The 14,548-nt window shown below is 40.9% G+C and overlaps 1 protein-coding gene across 1 annotated transcript in view; it reads left to right on the plus strand.

Annotated features, from left to right (window-relative positions):
• Positions 1-13,958, plus strand: part of LOC145771741 (E3 ubiquitin-protein ligase HUWE1-like) — a 77,845-nt gene extending 63,887 nt beyond the window's left edge. Inside the window, exons 68-91 of the mRNA XM_082583471.1 lie at positions 533-670; positions 1,233-1,344; positions 1,450-1,600; positions 2,103-2,300; positions 3,370-3,942; positions 4,254-4,479; positions 4,899-5,003; positions 5,109-5,406; positions 5,954-6,282; positions 6,543-6,684; positions 6,771-6,882; positions 7,208-7,322; positions 7,648-7,800; positions 8,064-8,176; positions 8,420-8,570; positions 8,882-8,977; positions 9,214-9,344; positions 9,896-10,213; positions 10,659-10,865; positions 11,083-11,222; positions 11,488-11,573; positions 11,925-12,071; positions 12,841-12,958; positions 13,421-13,958. Coding sequence (XP_082439597.1) covers positions 533-670; positions 1,233-1,344; positions 1,450-1,600; positions 2,103-2,300; positions 3,370-3,942; positions 4,254-4,479; positions 4,899-5,003; positions 5,109-5,406; positions 5,954-6,282; positions 6,543-6,684; positions 6,771-6,882; positions 7,208-7,322; positions 7,648-7,800; positions 8,064-8,176; positions 8,420-8,570; positions 8,882-8,977; positions 9,214-9,344; positions 9,896-10,213; positions 10,659-10,865; positions 11,083-11,222; positions 11,488-11,573; positions 11,925-12,071; positions 12,841-12,958; positions 13,421-13,523 — 4,262 coding nt within the window. The 3' untranslated portion in view covers positions 13,524-13,958. The remainder of the gene's footprint in view (positions 1-532; positions 671-1,232; positions 1,345-1,449; positions 1,601-2,102; positions 2,301-3,369; positions 3,943-4,253; positions 4,480-4,898; positions 5,004-5,108; positions 5,407-5,953; positions 6,283-6,542; positions 6,685-6,770; positions 6,883-7,207; positions 7,323-7,647; positions 7,801-8,063; positions 8,177-8,419; positions 8,571-8,881; positions 8,978-9,213; positions 9,345-9,895; positions 10,214-10,658; positions 10,866-11,082; positions 11,223-11,487; positions 11,574-11,924; positions 12,072-12,840; positions 12,959-13,420) is intronic.
• Positions 13,959-14,548: the final 590 nt, after the last annotated feature.

Raw genomic sequence — 14,548 nt, forward strand, 5'->3', positions numbered from 1 at the left:
GTCACACAGCTGGTTACTGGCTAATGAACCGTTGCTTCATTATACAGTATCTTAGATGTATTTGTAAAAGACATACTATGGCGTTCGCTGTGTAGACTTGCGTGAGTTTTTGCGAGTTCGGTATTGTGGAAGTTGTTATATTAGTCCAAAGTGCGCATCACAACATGGAGAAGATATTGCGGACCTTTTTTTAATTTTTATTTACAATAGATTAAGTGAATCTTTGTGCTCGAAGTGTGAGAGGTATTTTGAAAGTGTAACTCTAATAGTTTTGAGCATTTGTGTACACTTTGAACCGCCAACGTAAACCTTTTTACCAGCATCTACTTCCTGGTAAAGTGTTCTTGCTTATGATTTGTTTCATCAATATGGTGGTGCTAAATAGCGAACTGTCCTCGAAATATGCTTCTGATGTGCCACTTTCTTGAGTTTGCACTATTGTTCTTGATACTGGTGTTCTCGGTGACAATTTATTTTAAACTTGTGGTTCGATTTGCCGATGAGGAATATCATCTTTGTTTGTATTTTTTAGAACAACGTGAAACGTCACCGGTTGTTATGGATACGACGTCTCCCGCTTCCCACCGATCTGATGTTACCATGGAGACAAACGACGTTGCAGAAGATGCAGACGAATCCGCACAAGAAGCTGCTCAAGCCGATCCGGAAAGTGAGAAAGCAACTGATGGAATGATGCTTATTAAATCTTTTAATCAAAATTGCCATGTTTGATTTGGAAAAACTGTACAATCGTAGCCGTAGTGGTGGCCTCCATCTTGTGGCACATTTTTCGAAGATATTTATTGATCAGTCACGGTTGTACTTCTTTTGACCTGATGACATCAAAATAGAACGCTAATGTTAAATATACTGCACTTCTTTTGCGTGATTAAGTATTACTAAACAAACGGATCACATGTCAACGATGAAGGTCGCGTCACTGAATGTTTGATAAATATAACTTTAATGTCCAAAACTCAAATTAACAAGGGAAGTGTTTGATGATATCATAAGAAAACTGTCATGTATGTCTTATCTTTGCGCACGCTATGATTTTGTCATGATGTAGGCTAATTTGTTCTTAATAACGAAAGTATTGTTGAAACCATGTTGTCTGCAGTAAAAATAGTACGAATCAGTTTGTTGAAAGAGCACGAACTTATACCTTGTAATTCTGATCTTTATCCTTCCCATACTGTATTTTTTTTTGTCTAAACTATTTTTGACTTCAGCGGAAACTCCTGTTGAAGATGCAGAAGCAGAAGATGCCGGTCAGGTCATGGAAGGGGTGGACCCATCATTCTTGGCCGCTCTTCCAGCTGACATTCGACAAGAAGTGATAAGGTGAAGAAATCATGTTTTGTTTCAAAAATTGCGATTAAAATTACGTATGACTTTGATTACCTCCCGACACGTGGTCTTGTAGATAAGTGGTGTTTATTTTTTCAGAGAACAACTATCTCGATCTCATCACCGTGCTGCAACAACCACTTCTTCTGGAGAAACTTCTCAACCAGTCAGTGGAGTGAGTCCCGAGTTTCTTGCTGCCCTTCCTCCTAACATCCAGGAAGAGGTCTTGGAGCAGGAAAGACGCGAAAGGGTAATTCTTGATTTATTTCATTCAACTACAGTATGTGATTTGTACACAGATCGTTTGTGTTTCTGTCGGAGATAAACTGGCTAAACCTCCATGGAAATCAATTGTTTTTAGTTAAGAAGCTGAGTTGAGTTAACGGTGAAGCAATATTCATAACGGTTCCACACTTAAAAGAATTTGGTGCGAGAAGTCACCTTACAGAATTCATTATCAATGTGGGTTAAAGAAAGAGTTAGCAGTCTTTTATTTTCTATAATGCCTAACTTTTGTTATTATTATCCCTCTTCGTAATTTACGTACGGATAAATCTTAATATTTTCGGCGGCTATTCGAAATTGTACGATTATAAGCTGATGCGTTCACCAGCTATGGAAACACTCCGTTGAGATTTAACTAACGACTGCATGCATCAATAGTTCTGCTTAGCACCACACATTTACATTATATGGTTGTTCACGACAATGCACATCATTATCGAATTTCAAAAGTGGTTTCTCTGTTTCAGTCTCGCACCACAGCACCTCAAGTGACAGAAGAAAGCTTAGACCCGACTACGTTTATCCAAACCCTCCCTCCTGATTTACGGCAGTCAGTCTTATCTGACATGGACGAATCTTTAATGGCAATGCTCTCCGAAGAATTGGCCGCCGAAGCGCAAACCTTGCGCGGAGCTGTCGAGGACAGACAACGCCGTTACTTACAGGTAGATGTTCAATTCATGCTTCACTTTAGCCAGCAAATCAGTTGTTTTGTACGTTGATTCAACGCTGTTAAGACTAATTTGCTCGCTGAGGCTAAAGAGATACACAGGAATTTTACATATCTCTCAATATACTTCGTGCCAGGATAAATATTGCCACTTTCTGTGGTCGAGCAAGATCGTTGTTTGGAAGTCTTCGCGGTAGTCGGACGACTCGGCATGCGACAACTCAGCAAGTGCTTCAACTCAGCAATTACATTTCAGCTACTGCCAAGTCAGCAAATGAGATTTACGTGCTCACGTCGTACGTTCTTGGTCATCGCTTGTCAAACTCATTTGCTGACTTGTGACCTTCCAAGTTATGGCTTGCTCAGTTTCATCATTTACCAACTTCAGCCACTTGCTGAAATGTTGCTTGCTCAGTTCACAACTGCTGACTTGTAGGAGACTCAGTCTTCACTGTAACTTAAAACGTTTTGAATGATTCGTTATGCAACGGCAACGCTGTGGATAGCTTGATCAAAAATGGCTTTTGAAATTTTATTGAAGTTGAATAACTTATGACAATAATCTGATTTTCGATTGCTGGTGCAGAAATTAGGCCAAAGTTACCATGCTAGCCCGCAGATAGCCGCCGGGCATGTGATATTATGCTTTTGCAAGAACTATGCATGAACTTTTTGCTCTATTGATGTATCAGCAAAAATTGCAACTTACACCAAAGTTTGGCGCATTTTTCACTCAAACTTGATTGAGAGCATAACCTTATTAGGTAATAAGGTCGAGCAATGGATACACTCACGCGTTGATTGGATAATATTGTGAAGTTTGTTTCAAGCACCGCTTCCCCGGTTTCGAAGTTTTGCCAAACTGCGTTGGCCATTTTGAAGTTACTTTATTGGTTCTACTGATTTGTTTTATTGCTTAAAATAATTTGATTGATGCAGCTTATTGAGTTGGGTGACGTGGTTACTTTGTACAGTCATTTGTGCTCCTGAGTTAAAACAATTACTTCTCGTATAGTTTTCTGTACAATTCGGTTAAGTCACAACAACTGAAACGCTTATCTCAGGAGCGTATGCTGTCTCATGGTGTTGACCTACTTCGTCAGAGTGGCCCCCCTCGAGTCCGTCATCGAGCGACGTTTCACGGCAATCATCCTTCCTGGGGTGGTTTTGGCGGATTCTCTGGCGGTTTGCGTCGTCGACCTGCATACAATGCGCATGCGCGAAACGGAGCAGCTCGTTCAAATCAGCCCCAGACGCCCATGTCACGCCAAATACTTGATCACGACTCACTTGCCTGTCTACTCTTACTCCTTTTTGTCGAAGAAAGCAAACTGAACACTAATTTTCTGCACCGCGTATTCCGCAACCTGTGCTACCACTCTCCAACCCGGGACTGGTTGGTTGCTGCCCTCATGTCTATTCTTCAACGTGCTGGTGAGGTCCGTTCGCTCTCAAAACTAACCACTGATGCATCTCCTATGGACGTCGGCCCTTCGCCCACCAAACTCCAGAAACAGTTTCCGAAAAAGCTCGGCATGCCATGGCCTGTCGATAAGCCTTCAGTCGGAAGCAGAAATCGCTCCTGGATGTCGATTAGACTCGAAGCAGCCTTGGGTTCAAGGTCAAGCATATTTCAGGTAGGAAGGTTGTTGTTGTAATACATACATGAGACCAATCAACACATTTTTAAAAATTGACCTAAAACATGAAAAGTACTTTAAACCAATGATTCACTTATCTCTATGTTTGTGTTGCGTTAAACTGGCGGTTGATCTTTTATATTTCCAAGAGCAAACTGAAATGCTTTGTTTAGAAAAGTTTCTTAACTTCGAAGTCATGTGATGTGAGTTTTGTTGTTGCAAAGTTTTATGGCGTCTGAAATGTTGTCACACTGCAATGTCCGTTATATTTTTAGTCAGTTAGAAATTCTAATCATATCACATTTTAGGTTGAGCCAAGCCCTTCAGCCGCTCCCGTTAGCAAAAAGTCGTCATCTAAAGAGCAAAGTAGTTCCGAAGCCGTTTTGAAACAGGTGTTCATCCATCCACAAGGCGCCCCCGTGGTTTGTCGTCATGCCATTGACGCGCTGATTGTGCTGTCAAAGATATTCCCGACATATTTTATCACCGCACAGGCTCTAAAGCACCAGAAAATCACTTTGGATGTCAATATAGGTTTGTTGTTTTGACACGTCTCGTTTTACTTGTGCGCTATGCTTTAACTGGGCTAGTGGCTACGTAGATGCAGTTGTATTTAAAGCATGAAAGTTTAGTTGAGAGAATACAAACCCATATCACTTGAGCAACATATTGATAGCCAACGACAGATTGTCTAATGTTCAAATTTTTTAACTTCTGCGTTCCTCCTCACTGTTGTGGTGAAAAAAGCGTCTTAGACTAGAGTTTTGCGAAACACTTATAAAACCGACCTAACACAATGGCTTACAATTGGTGTCGCGGTTTTATGTTGCGAGTAGTTTTGCCATCGCAAAGCAACTGTCAGAACAGCTTTCGAAGCTCTTGCACATTTGAGCAACGTCTTTTTTCTAGTAAATTAGTTGTTCCATCTGCAATGATCAAATAAATTTTCACAGAGCAAGGAACTCAGGTCGAAAGTGACTTTTGGGAGACGCTTATGAAACTGGACATGAGTTCGCACAAGAAAAAGATCTCTTCGAAGCAAAGCCATCCAACAGACGGTATTTCTTATGCACATACGATCGTAGCCAGTGAATAGAGTGAATGTTGAACCGGGGCTTTGTAGTTTATGTCAGCATAGTGCAAAAATGGTGTTTTCTCTTCAGATGATGCGGCTGCAGCGAAAACTGCCAACGACCCTTCCGCGTTTGATTTGAGCAGCACCTGGCTTGGTGTGTTAATGAGGATGCTCTGCCATCCAGTGGTGAAACGAAGTCAACAATTAACTGATCGAATGCTCCGCTTGTTGGCGCAAATATCTCGAAATCTGGGATCGGGAGCAGGGTTGAAACTAACCGGAAAAAACAAGAACGAAGCAGGCGGAAATGCAACAACCCCGACCAACACAACTGACTCTTCCGTTCAGGCTGGGAACGTGCCATCCGAGCAACCTACCGATCCAAGGTAAATAAAAGTTGGGCAAGTTTCAGGAACGTACAAAGAAACCCACTCAACTGTGTACCATTGTTTAAAATTCTAATTGCAAAATTGACGAAAGTTTGAACTTTCGCCGACAACGAACCGGTAACGAATAAAGTCGCAATACTTCATAAATGAATTGCCATCGTTACCGAAGGCAATACACACGACTTCAGCTTGTGATTGTTTTGCGCGTGTTCTGATGCATCGTTGGGTACCTTTTAGATTATACCGATTGCTTAATGACATCGCGGTGTGTACAATGCAGTAATCGAGCCTGTTAACCTTGGAATATCTCACTTAGTTTCTTTCTACTTTGCGCCAACGCATCTGATTAAAACGAAATCTAACCACATGGATTTTGCAGTAAATCTCTACGGTCTAATGTTATTGTTAAATGTGGAAATTTCGTTTTCAATTATTTTGAGCTCACTTATTTTCAAGATATTAGGACTTAGACGTTGGTGCAAATGAGAGTATTTTATTTTTTCTTACCTTTCCCTAAAAGACAGTATTTCTTTTTTATTCGCAGCAACGCAGATGATGAAGAACAAGCCAGTGAAGGCAACGCTCCTACCATCACAATGAGCGCCCGCGCTGGAACTAGTAACACCAGTACCGTGGGAAGATCGGGATTCTCATCCATGACAAGCACCACATCCTCTTCTCGTTCTCACGGATCAATTTCCACTGTTTCGGAGACTCGTGTTCACCTGGAGAAAGAACTCTCTATGGCCGTGGGCGTGCTTACCAGCCATGCATGCTCTGAAGAGGGATTAGAGGACGCAACATCACTCCTTCTTCAATTGTCTAAATCTGCTCCTGCTCTCCGTCTTCTTATCATTCGTCTTTTGTTAGAAGGTGAAGCTAAGCTGCTCAATGTTGCTTCTGTTTCATTCACAGCATTTTGTGATTCTGTAGACTACGCTGTCAAAGCTCCAGGGAGCGATGACCTGCTTTAGTCAGTTTCGCCTGCGGTGAAAAGAAAAAGTTCACCTGGTTATTGAACCGTTTCATTCAGTATCTATTCAGTCCTGTTGGTATTAAATTCCCATTGTTTATTATTGTGCATTTAATTAAATTAAAATTAATGGTATTAAATTCCTATTGCTGTGCTGTAGGTGCTCAAAAACTTGGTGGGTTGCTTGCGCGGCAAATAAAGACATTGTTGGACGAAATCATTGTTTACAACCAACAGCAAATCGACAGTGGTAGTTCCCCTATTCCACCCGCTGCCCCGAGCAAAGGTTCCATGTTGAACAGGTGAAGAATGTGACAACTCGTGGCTTAATTCATTTATGTCGGTGTTTCTAAAAAAAGTCAAACACATTTTGTTTAATTTTCGACAGGTTTGATTCTACATTAACCGTCGTGCTTTCTGCCAAGGACAAGTTTAAGAAATTGGGCAGAGAATTGCAGCTTCCGTCTATGCAAGCCTTGACAAACAAAACGTCACACCAGGTGACAATAGCTTCTAGGTTTTCTAACTTTAATGTTTGCCGTTTTTACATCATTTCCACGTCACTAGACGTTCAAATCACCGTCAAATAAACTGTTTTTTTTTTTCTGAAAATTCATCTAAAAGCTATTTATTTTTATCATTTGCCTAATTTCGGTTGCTGAAGTAAAGGCGGCCGAGAGAAAGGAACTGGCTACCCTACTCTCGAGTACCGAAGGCTTAGTATAATGAGAACCTTATCTCTCATCTCCAGATGTTTAGATCAAGTGTGGGACCCACTTTTACCTTTACCTAATTTCGGTGAGTGTTAATTTGATTCTTTTTCAGGCCTTCTTCCTCCGCATTCTTAAAGTCATCATCCAGTTACAACAAGCAGCCAAAGGTCAACCCATCACTGACTTTCCTGGGCAGAACAGAACGGGCAACCAATTCCGCTGGCGAGGTAGTAGTAATGCTTATAAAACGTACACATACCTTAGAGGTAAACTTGGCGCTGCCAGATTTTTGGTGCAACTAGAAAAAATTGGCTAAAGAAAGTTTAAAGTCAGAAATATACAAAGCTATGGTTTTTTCTTGATTATGAGGCAGCATTTTTAGCAACATCCATCAACTGCTACAACCAATGCACTGTCTCAGTGTCAGGGTCTGTGAGGATTACATGTCGTGTAGGTCAAAAATCTGAACAATGATGTGCGGTGCTACAATGGCATTTAAGTTGCACAAAGACACGTTGTGATACTGGACTGATATTGTGGATGTTGATGCAGTGTCGCAGGTGGAACGTGAAGCTGACGCGCTGATGGAAATTCTTGCTCCAAGGTTCCGGAATCAAGGCGGAAGAAACAGCCAGTCTTCATCTTCAATCGCTGTCTCTCCTTCTTCAACAGCTATTCAAGATCAAGAGACGGAAGCAGAAAAAGGTGAAGTCTGCTTGATCTAAATCAAATTGACAGCAGTTGTGTAGTCAGAAGCTTGAAATTAGATAGAGATTTAAACCCATGCCGTTTCTTATCTATTAATCTTACAGCATGTAGTTAGCGATTTTAGGTTGCAATAAATAAATATTGTCGGTCCTGATATGATATGTATTCAAAGACTTCTTGCTCGGTGCTTGACACAAGAACATAGACACTAGACAGTCTCTTGAGTCTTTTCCTTTTTAACAACGCTTTTGATGACGCAGAGGAAGCGCGACTGAGTGAACGTCTGCAGCTTGAAGATTTGTGGGATGTACTCGGCTCGTGTTTGAAGGAATTATCGAAGAGTCACGACCAGCACGCCGTCCTCGTCCTGCAGGTTTGTTTTTGCTGAGTCATGCCAGAAGATGATTCCTTCGGTAAAAGTGACTTTGTTTCTTGTTAGGTTGCATAGAAGCTCCCTGGCTTCTATTTTTACAGCTACAATTTGACAATACTTGTTGCTACACAATCATTAAAGCTTCAACTTTTTTCTGCATCGAGTCATGTCACAAGGGTAACGCTCGAGAAACGTATTGTTCGTAAGAAGACCGCGGCTACCACCCAACGCTTTATTCCACAGCCTGCCGTCGAAGCCTTTTTCTTAGTCCATGCTTCCGAAACCTCTCAATCCATCGCCCGAAGAAACGCGACGGCGAGTGAGCCCGAGTCCAGGGAGTCACAGTTGGCCCACATCAATGAACAACCACCTGTTTCACCAGGACAACCATCAGGTGCACTATTTGTTTGTTGCGAGGTCGTATGGAAGGTTTCATGCAGTAGCATCAAAATTTAAAAGAATTTTCTACATGTTCCACAACAGCTTATATTTCGATCTGTTATTGTCATTGTGTGATAAGCAAACTTATTTACGACGCAAAATCAGTGTTTAAAAGTTAAGTTTTAATGTAAAGTATCACCAAAGGCTGCCATGCGTAGTTTACCAACCTTAAGCTCGGGATCAGCCAAAGTTGGGTTCGTTTCGAAAAACGAAAACCGGTTTCAGAAATTTTTTCACTTTAACTTAATCGTAATTGCTCTACAGGCAGCTCATCCGGGACATCTGCTTCATTGTCATCGCAGTCATCACTGGTTGACCCAAGCATGCCCGTCGACACTCAGAAGTTCTTGAAGTTTGCCGGTTTGTTTTTTCATTTTTGTTGTAATTTCATGGTTCAAACCACTAAGCTTTAACACTATTTTGTGAAATACATGAAACAAACTTGATGGACGGCAACGTTTCGAAATTCAACTTAAAATCTCGTTGCTTTTAACAGAAACGAGATAACTTTGACATGGTATGCTGTGTGTGTGCATAGGCCATTTTAAGTTTTTGTCCTTGACCATGACGTACTTACCTCGCTACAATGATTTCAGAAACCCACCGCACTGTGCTCAACCAGATACTACGTCAGTCCACCATACCCTTGTCTGAAGGTCCATTCTCAGTGCTGGTGGACCACACTCGTGTTCTTGACTTTGACGTGAAACGACGATATTTCAGACAGGTGCGCTGATTGAAGGACATGGCACTGCTCATTATTGTTGATCGTAGAAAAGGCAGTGGCAACTTTCCAGGTTGCAGGATAGGCCTCAGTGTGCTGTCAGGGTACGGCCCACAATTAACAAATAGCGTTGGTTGTCATAGTCGAGTTTCAGTAACTTGTTAATGAGTAAAGCCTGTCAGGATTGTGAGCACGATTCGATTTCTACCCCAACATGGTATAGCTGCAACCTTATGACTAAGCAAATATGGTTTTGATACTACGGCTGGCTAGAGAAACTGTGTAATTCTAAATAAAGCCTTCCAAGGTTTTGCTATCTTCATTAACGTGCTGGTATATCTCATACTGTAACTGGCACCGTTTCAACTCTGACATATCATGGTGAAAACTGACATTTAAAGATGACACGGTAAGTTTAAGAATTTTTTTTTGGAAAGGTGGTTCAATTCGGCCACTATGACTACACCATTTTAAGAACAGTTTAAATACTTTGGTTTGATGTTGCGTTTAAGTAAACCATGTTGTGCTCTACTTAATCCCGATGTGATCATCAGGAGTTGGAGAGGACAGAAGGATCTTCCGCTCGGCGAGATGATGTCGCCATCCGAGTCCGTCGAGACCATCTTTTCGAAGACTCTTTCCGGGACCTCCATCGGAGAACTCCGGCCGAGTTGCGATCTCGTCTCTACGTGGTCTTCGACGGTGAGGACGGCCAAGATGCGGGAGGAGTCTTAAGGGAGTGGTATCTTGTCATATCAAGGGAGATCTTCAACCCAATGTACGTGTTGTTCCGCACATCTCCCGGGGACCATGGAACCTACGCCATTAATCCACTTTCCTATGTCAACTCAAATCATCTTTCCTATTTCAAGGTAAAGTCATTGAAGACAGCTTGCAGTTTCTGTCCTGGTAGCTAAAGTGCGACATTTTTGCTTGTTGCTTTTTCTACTGTTTCCTTATGTTTGAACGCCGTTTCAGAAATGGAGTTTTTTTCGTGTTATCAAATGGTTTGGATATTGTAACAACCGTATACTTTTAGGCTACATGTTTCAGTTGTAACTTTTTATGTTCAAACAACGGTATTACAAGTTGCATCATCTTATGCTGAGGTTGCATGATATAGTAATCAGTGGATTTCTGGTGAGGAAGATAGAAAAACAAAAACAAAAAGAAATCGATGGCATTACTGATATCAAAGAAAAGAATAGCCTATGTAAAAAGGTTTAAAAATACATGAAAAGAACGTTACGTCGTGTCATTATTGCTTTAGTTTTTCTGCCTTTGATTTCCCTGTCTTCAAACCAGATTTTTTTCTAGTTTGTTGGTCGCATTGTTGCCAAAGCCATCTATGACAACAAGCTGCTGGAATGCTACTTCACGCGCTCTTTCTACAAGCACATACTGGGGAAGCCTGTCAAGTACACGGACATGGAGGCGGAAGATTACGAGTTCTCGCAAGGACTGCTCTATCTCCTCGAACACGACATTTCCGCTTTATGCACTGAACTCAACTTCAGCGTAGAAGTGAGGAATAACGTTTTTTTTCACTGAAATTTGGTATGAAATCTAACCTCATATAGTTTCGTCAGTAACTTGGCCGTGTACACATCTACTACCCGCGCGATGGCTACTTATTTATTTTGCACTTGTTTACTGCTTATCTGTTTTTAATGATAAAGTCACTAACAGTCGCCTCGCCTTCTTTTATTTTGTGTTATATTTTATTTTTGTCATTTTTCAGATCGAGGAGTTTGGAAAAACAGAGACGCGAGATTTAAAAGAAGGAGGGCGGAACCTCATGGTGACAGAGAGGAACAAGCGCGAATATGTTCATCTTGTTTGCCAGGAGAAGATGACCGGAGCCATCAAGAAACAGTTGGCGTAAGTGAACTTCATGGAGAACTTTCTTTCAGTTTCGTGTTGAACACTGCTGTCTTAGTGTATGATAATCTGGTTAAACAAATTTTAACATGAATCATGATTGCTATGATGACTTCAGGTTGTTCTAGACTTGATTTTGTTTGGTAGGCTATCTGTTTTAAGTTTCAAACGATAACATTGCATCGTTATTCTAGTTATTCGTGATGCAACAGATATAACATTTATCACTTAACTGTTATTGTTTATACTTTATTGTTTTCTCCAGTGCTTTTCTGGAAGGTTTCTACGAAATCATCCCGAAGCGATTGATCGCAATATTTGATGAACAGGAATTGGAACTCTTGATATCTGGCAAGTTAAATGATCTATATTCGTTTTTTTCACCGCATCTCTATGTCGACGCTGTTTATCTATGCAGCCTAATATTGCTCCTGAAAGAGTTTCTTCACAATCATTTTTCGGATTATTTTTCATGATCATTTTTCTATTTGAAAAAGCTGAAGATGCTATTACTGTAGCAAAATCGATTCTTAATAAATTACACTAAGAGGTTAGATTGTTGTGCAAATGCCAGCATTTGATGAATGCAAAATAGCAGTACCATTTTTCGGACGCTCACATACATTTTGAAGATCAAAATAGATCTTCGATCTGCATTCACAGTTGATTCGCGCAGTTTTATATTAGAACTTTCTTTTCCAGGGCTTCCAAACATCGACATCGACGATCTTCGTCAAAACACGGAGTACCACAAGTACCAGAACAACTCCTTGCAAATCCAGTGGTTCTGGAGGGCTCTACGATCCTTCGATCAAGCGGAGAGAGCAAAATTTCTTCAATTTGTAACAGGTTGGTAAAACGAATCACAAAAACGATTAAACTTAGCGGAAACAGCGAGTCATAGCCTTTGTTTGCATAACCTCTATGGGTGAAGGAAGGTATTAGAAGGAAGTTTGATATAAGTTTGGCATTACAACAGTCAAAACGAATGATTTTATACGAATGTCAAATGACAGAGAAGTTTGGAAGACCATGATCGCCAACGTGTGTATCAGATCAGGCACATAATCATCATCATCATTACGTGTTTAACCGTAAGATATTTTATGATAAAAACAAAAAATGACTCTGCTTGCGCACTAATGGAGGTGAAATCAGTATTCCAAACAGCCGAATTTTTGGATATGGTCTGCAGCAGTGTAGCTACTGTATCTATTGTTATTTTGCATATCTTGTTAACAGAACGTTTCTGCAGTGTAAAGCATCATGCAGACAGATTGACCTGTGACCTACCAACCTCATTCAATGGTGATAAGCTCTGCTGCTGTGATAGACAAACGCCACCGATGTGTTTTGAGTAGCCTGGTGTTATAATCCTCATATTCACGCAAGATGATGTCAATTGTCCAGACTACAACCTCGTTGTAAAAGGATAATCATTCTACTAACAAACGAGGCTTAAAGGAATCTGTTTACTGTGATTTACAAAATCGAGTTTATTTTTGCGTAGCATAATGCATGATAACTATTTCCATAGCATAATAACTATTTCAAATCACTGCGCATGGTGGTTACGTTGAAGGTATACGTTTTTCTCAAACTTGAAACCCATCTTCAGGCACGTCTAAAGTCCCGCTGCAAGGCTTCTCTGCTTTGGAAGGGATGACTGGAATCCAGAAGTTTCAGATCCACAGAGATGACCGGTCCACTGCTAGGCTCCCTTGCGCCCATACTTGGTAAGGATACTTTCACCAATCTCAATTCAATTGGCTTAAATGGTAAAAGTGTCATAATTGTCTTTCCGGAACGAAGCTATTGTTTGCCAATCCTGTGGTAGAAATTAATTTTGACAAACCCTTCGACTTGTATTGCATGTAACAGCTATTCACTTCGGTTTCCTTGCAACCCTATAATCAACTATTATTTTGCCAGAATCATATTCACGCTCCAATATCTTTATGGCCATTTTTAGATGGTTCGGCTGTGGGCCACTGCTTGTCAAATACGCTTTCTTGTTTTTAACAGTCTTTCACGATGGCAACTTGGCGTTAAGAGCCTTATCGATACGCCGTAAGGCACAAAATCTTTTGCTGACTCATTTCGTCTTTGAACAAACTAGAAAAGTGAAAAGTATTCATTTGAAAAGTGAAAGTGAAAAGTATTCATTTCATTCATCCAATAACATGTGCTCTTTCCAGCTTCAACCAACTCGATCTTCCAGCCTACGAAACTTACGACAAACTTCGAGAGAGATTGCTCCTTGCCATAAGTGAATGTACGGAGGGCTTTGGTTTGGCTTAACTCTCCATCCATGGGAGAACAGCACCATGCGTGAACTCGTAACCGCACTGTTGAATGACGTTCTTTCGACGACTATTAACGTCATACATTAAAAAAGGAACGTTATTTTGCTTGAATATACGCCGGGATACCTTAATCATGAATGCATCGCCAAAAAGATGCCAATCGAAAATTTATTGGCCAAAGCAAGTTTTTTTTTTTAAATTTAAGTTATATCGTCTCTAGACGTGTTGTCAACGTAAACCAATCTAATTCTACCTGACGGAGAGCCAGCCCGCATTGCAACGGAAGGTGCTAATTGTTTATTTTCGTTTTCATTTTGTGCGTGTTGATAAAAAAAAACGTTATTGTTTTGTTGTTTATGAGCTGCTTTGGTTTTCATGTGTACAATAGACGGTGTCTGTAAAATGAATTAAAACATTTTGACAATGGAAACAGTTTATTTCGCAGGAAGAGTGAATACTCAGACCACACTGATACTTGTTCAAATACTGACAAAGCCTTTCGTAAAATCTAAGCACTCCAAATGCGCACACTGTTGGCAGTTCAACACTCATACGACGTTATTTTTTTTTTTTATTCGTCATAAGACATTTGTCTCACCGTCAGTAGCACTAACGGGGGTCCCGAGGGTACTTTTAGGGGCTCGAAAGCATTCCAAGGGGCCGGAAAGAAACCATCTCCTGCGTTGGATACAGTGCGTTTTTCTTAGAAATGTCTCGATTTGGGGCCCCGAGAGTCTTATTGGTACAGGGCCCAAGCTGTCGTCTCAACGGATCTGGGCACCATCCTATATAACTCGATAAATCAGCTTCGGCAACCGTCTTCAATAGCATGAACACTGAACAGCTCCTGAAAGATTGGAAAGGCTCTAATGTGTTAAGTTGGTAACTATCACATGCGTCATTGGGGGAAAGGGTGGAAGAACTGGGGTATGGGTTTAGTTTTGAAGGGGGTAGACTAGACAAACATGGCGTTATGCAACGTTTGAACAACCTCTGACGCTCCTGTACACAAACCTGACT

Source organism: Aplidium turbinatum, chromosome 6 (genome assembly GCF_918807975.1).
Source record: "Aplidium turbinatum chromosome 6, kaAplTurb1.1, whole genome shotgun sequence".
NCBI classification, from domain to species: domain Eukaryota; kingdom Metazoa; phylum Chordata; class Ascidiacea; order Aplousobranchia; family Polyclinidae; genus Aplidium; species Aplidium turbinatum.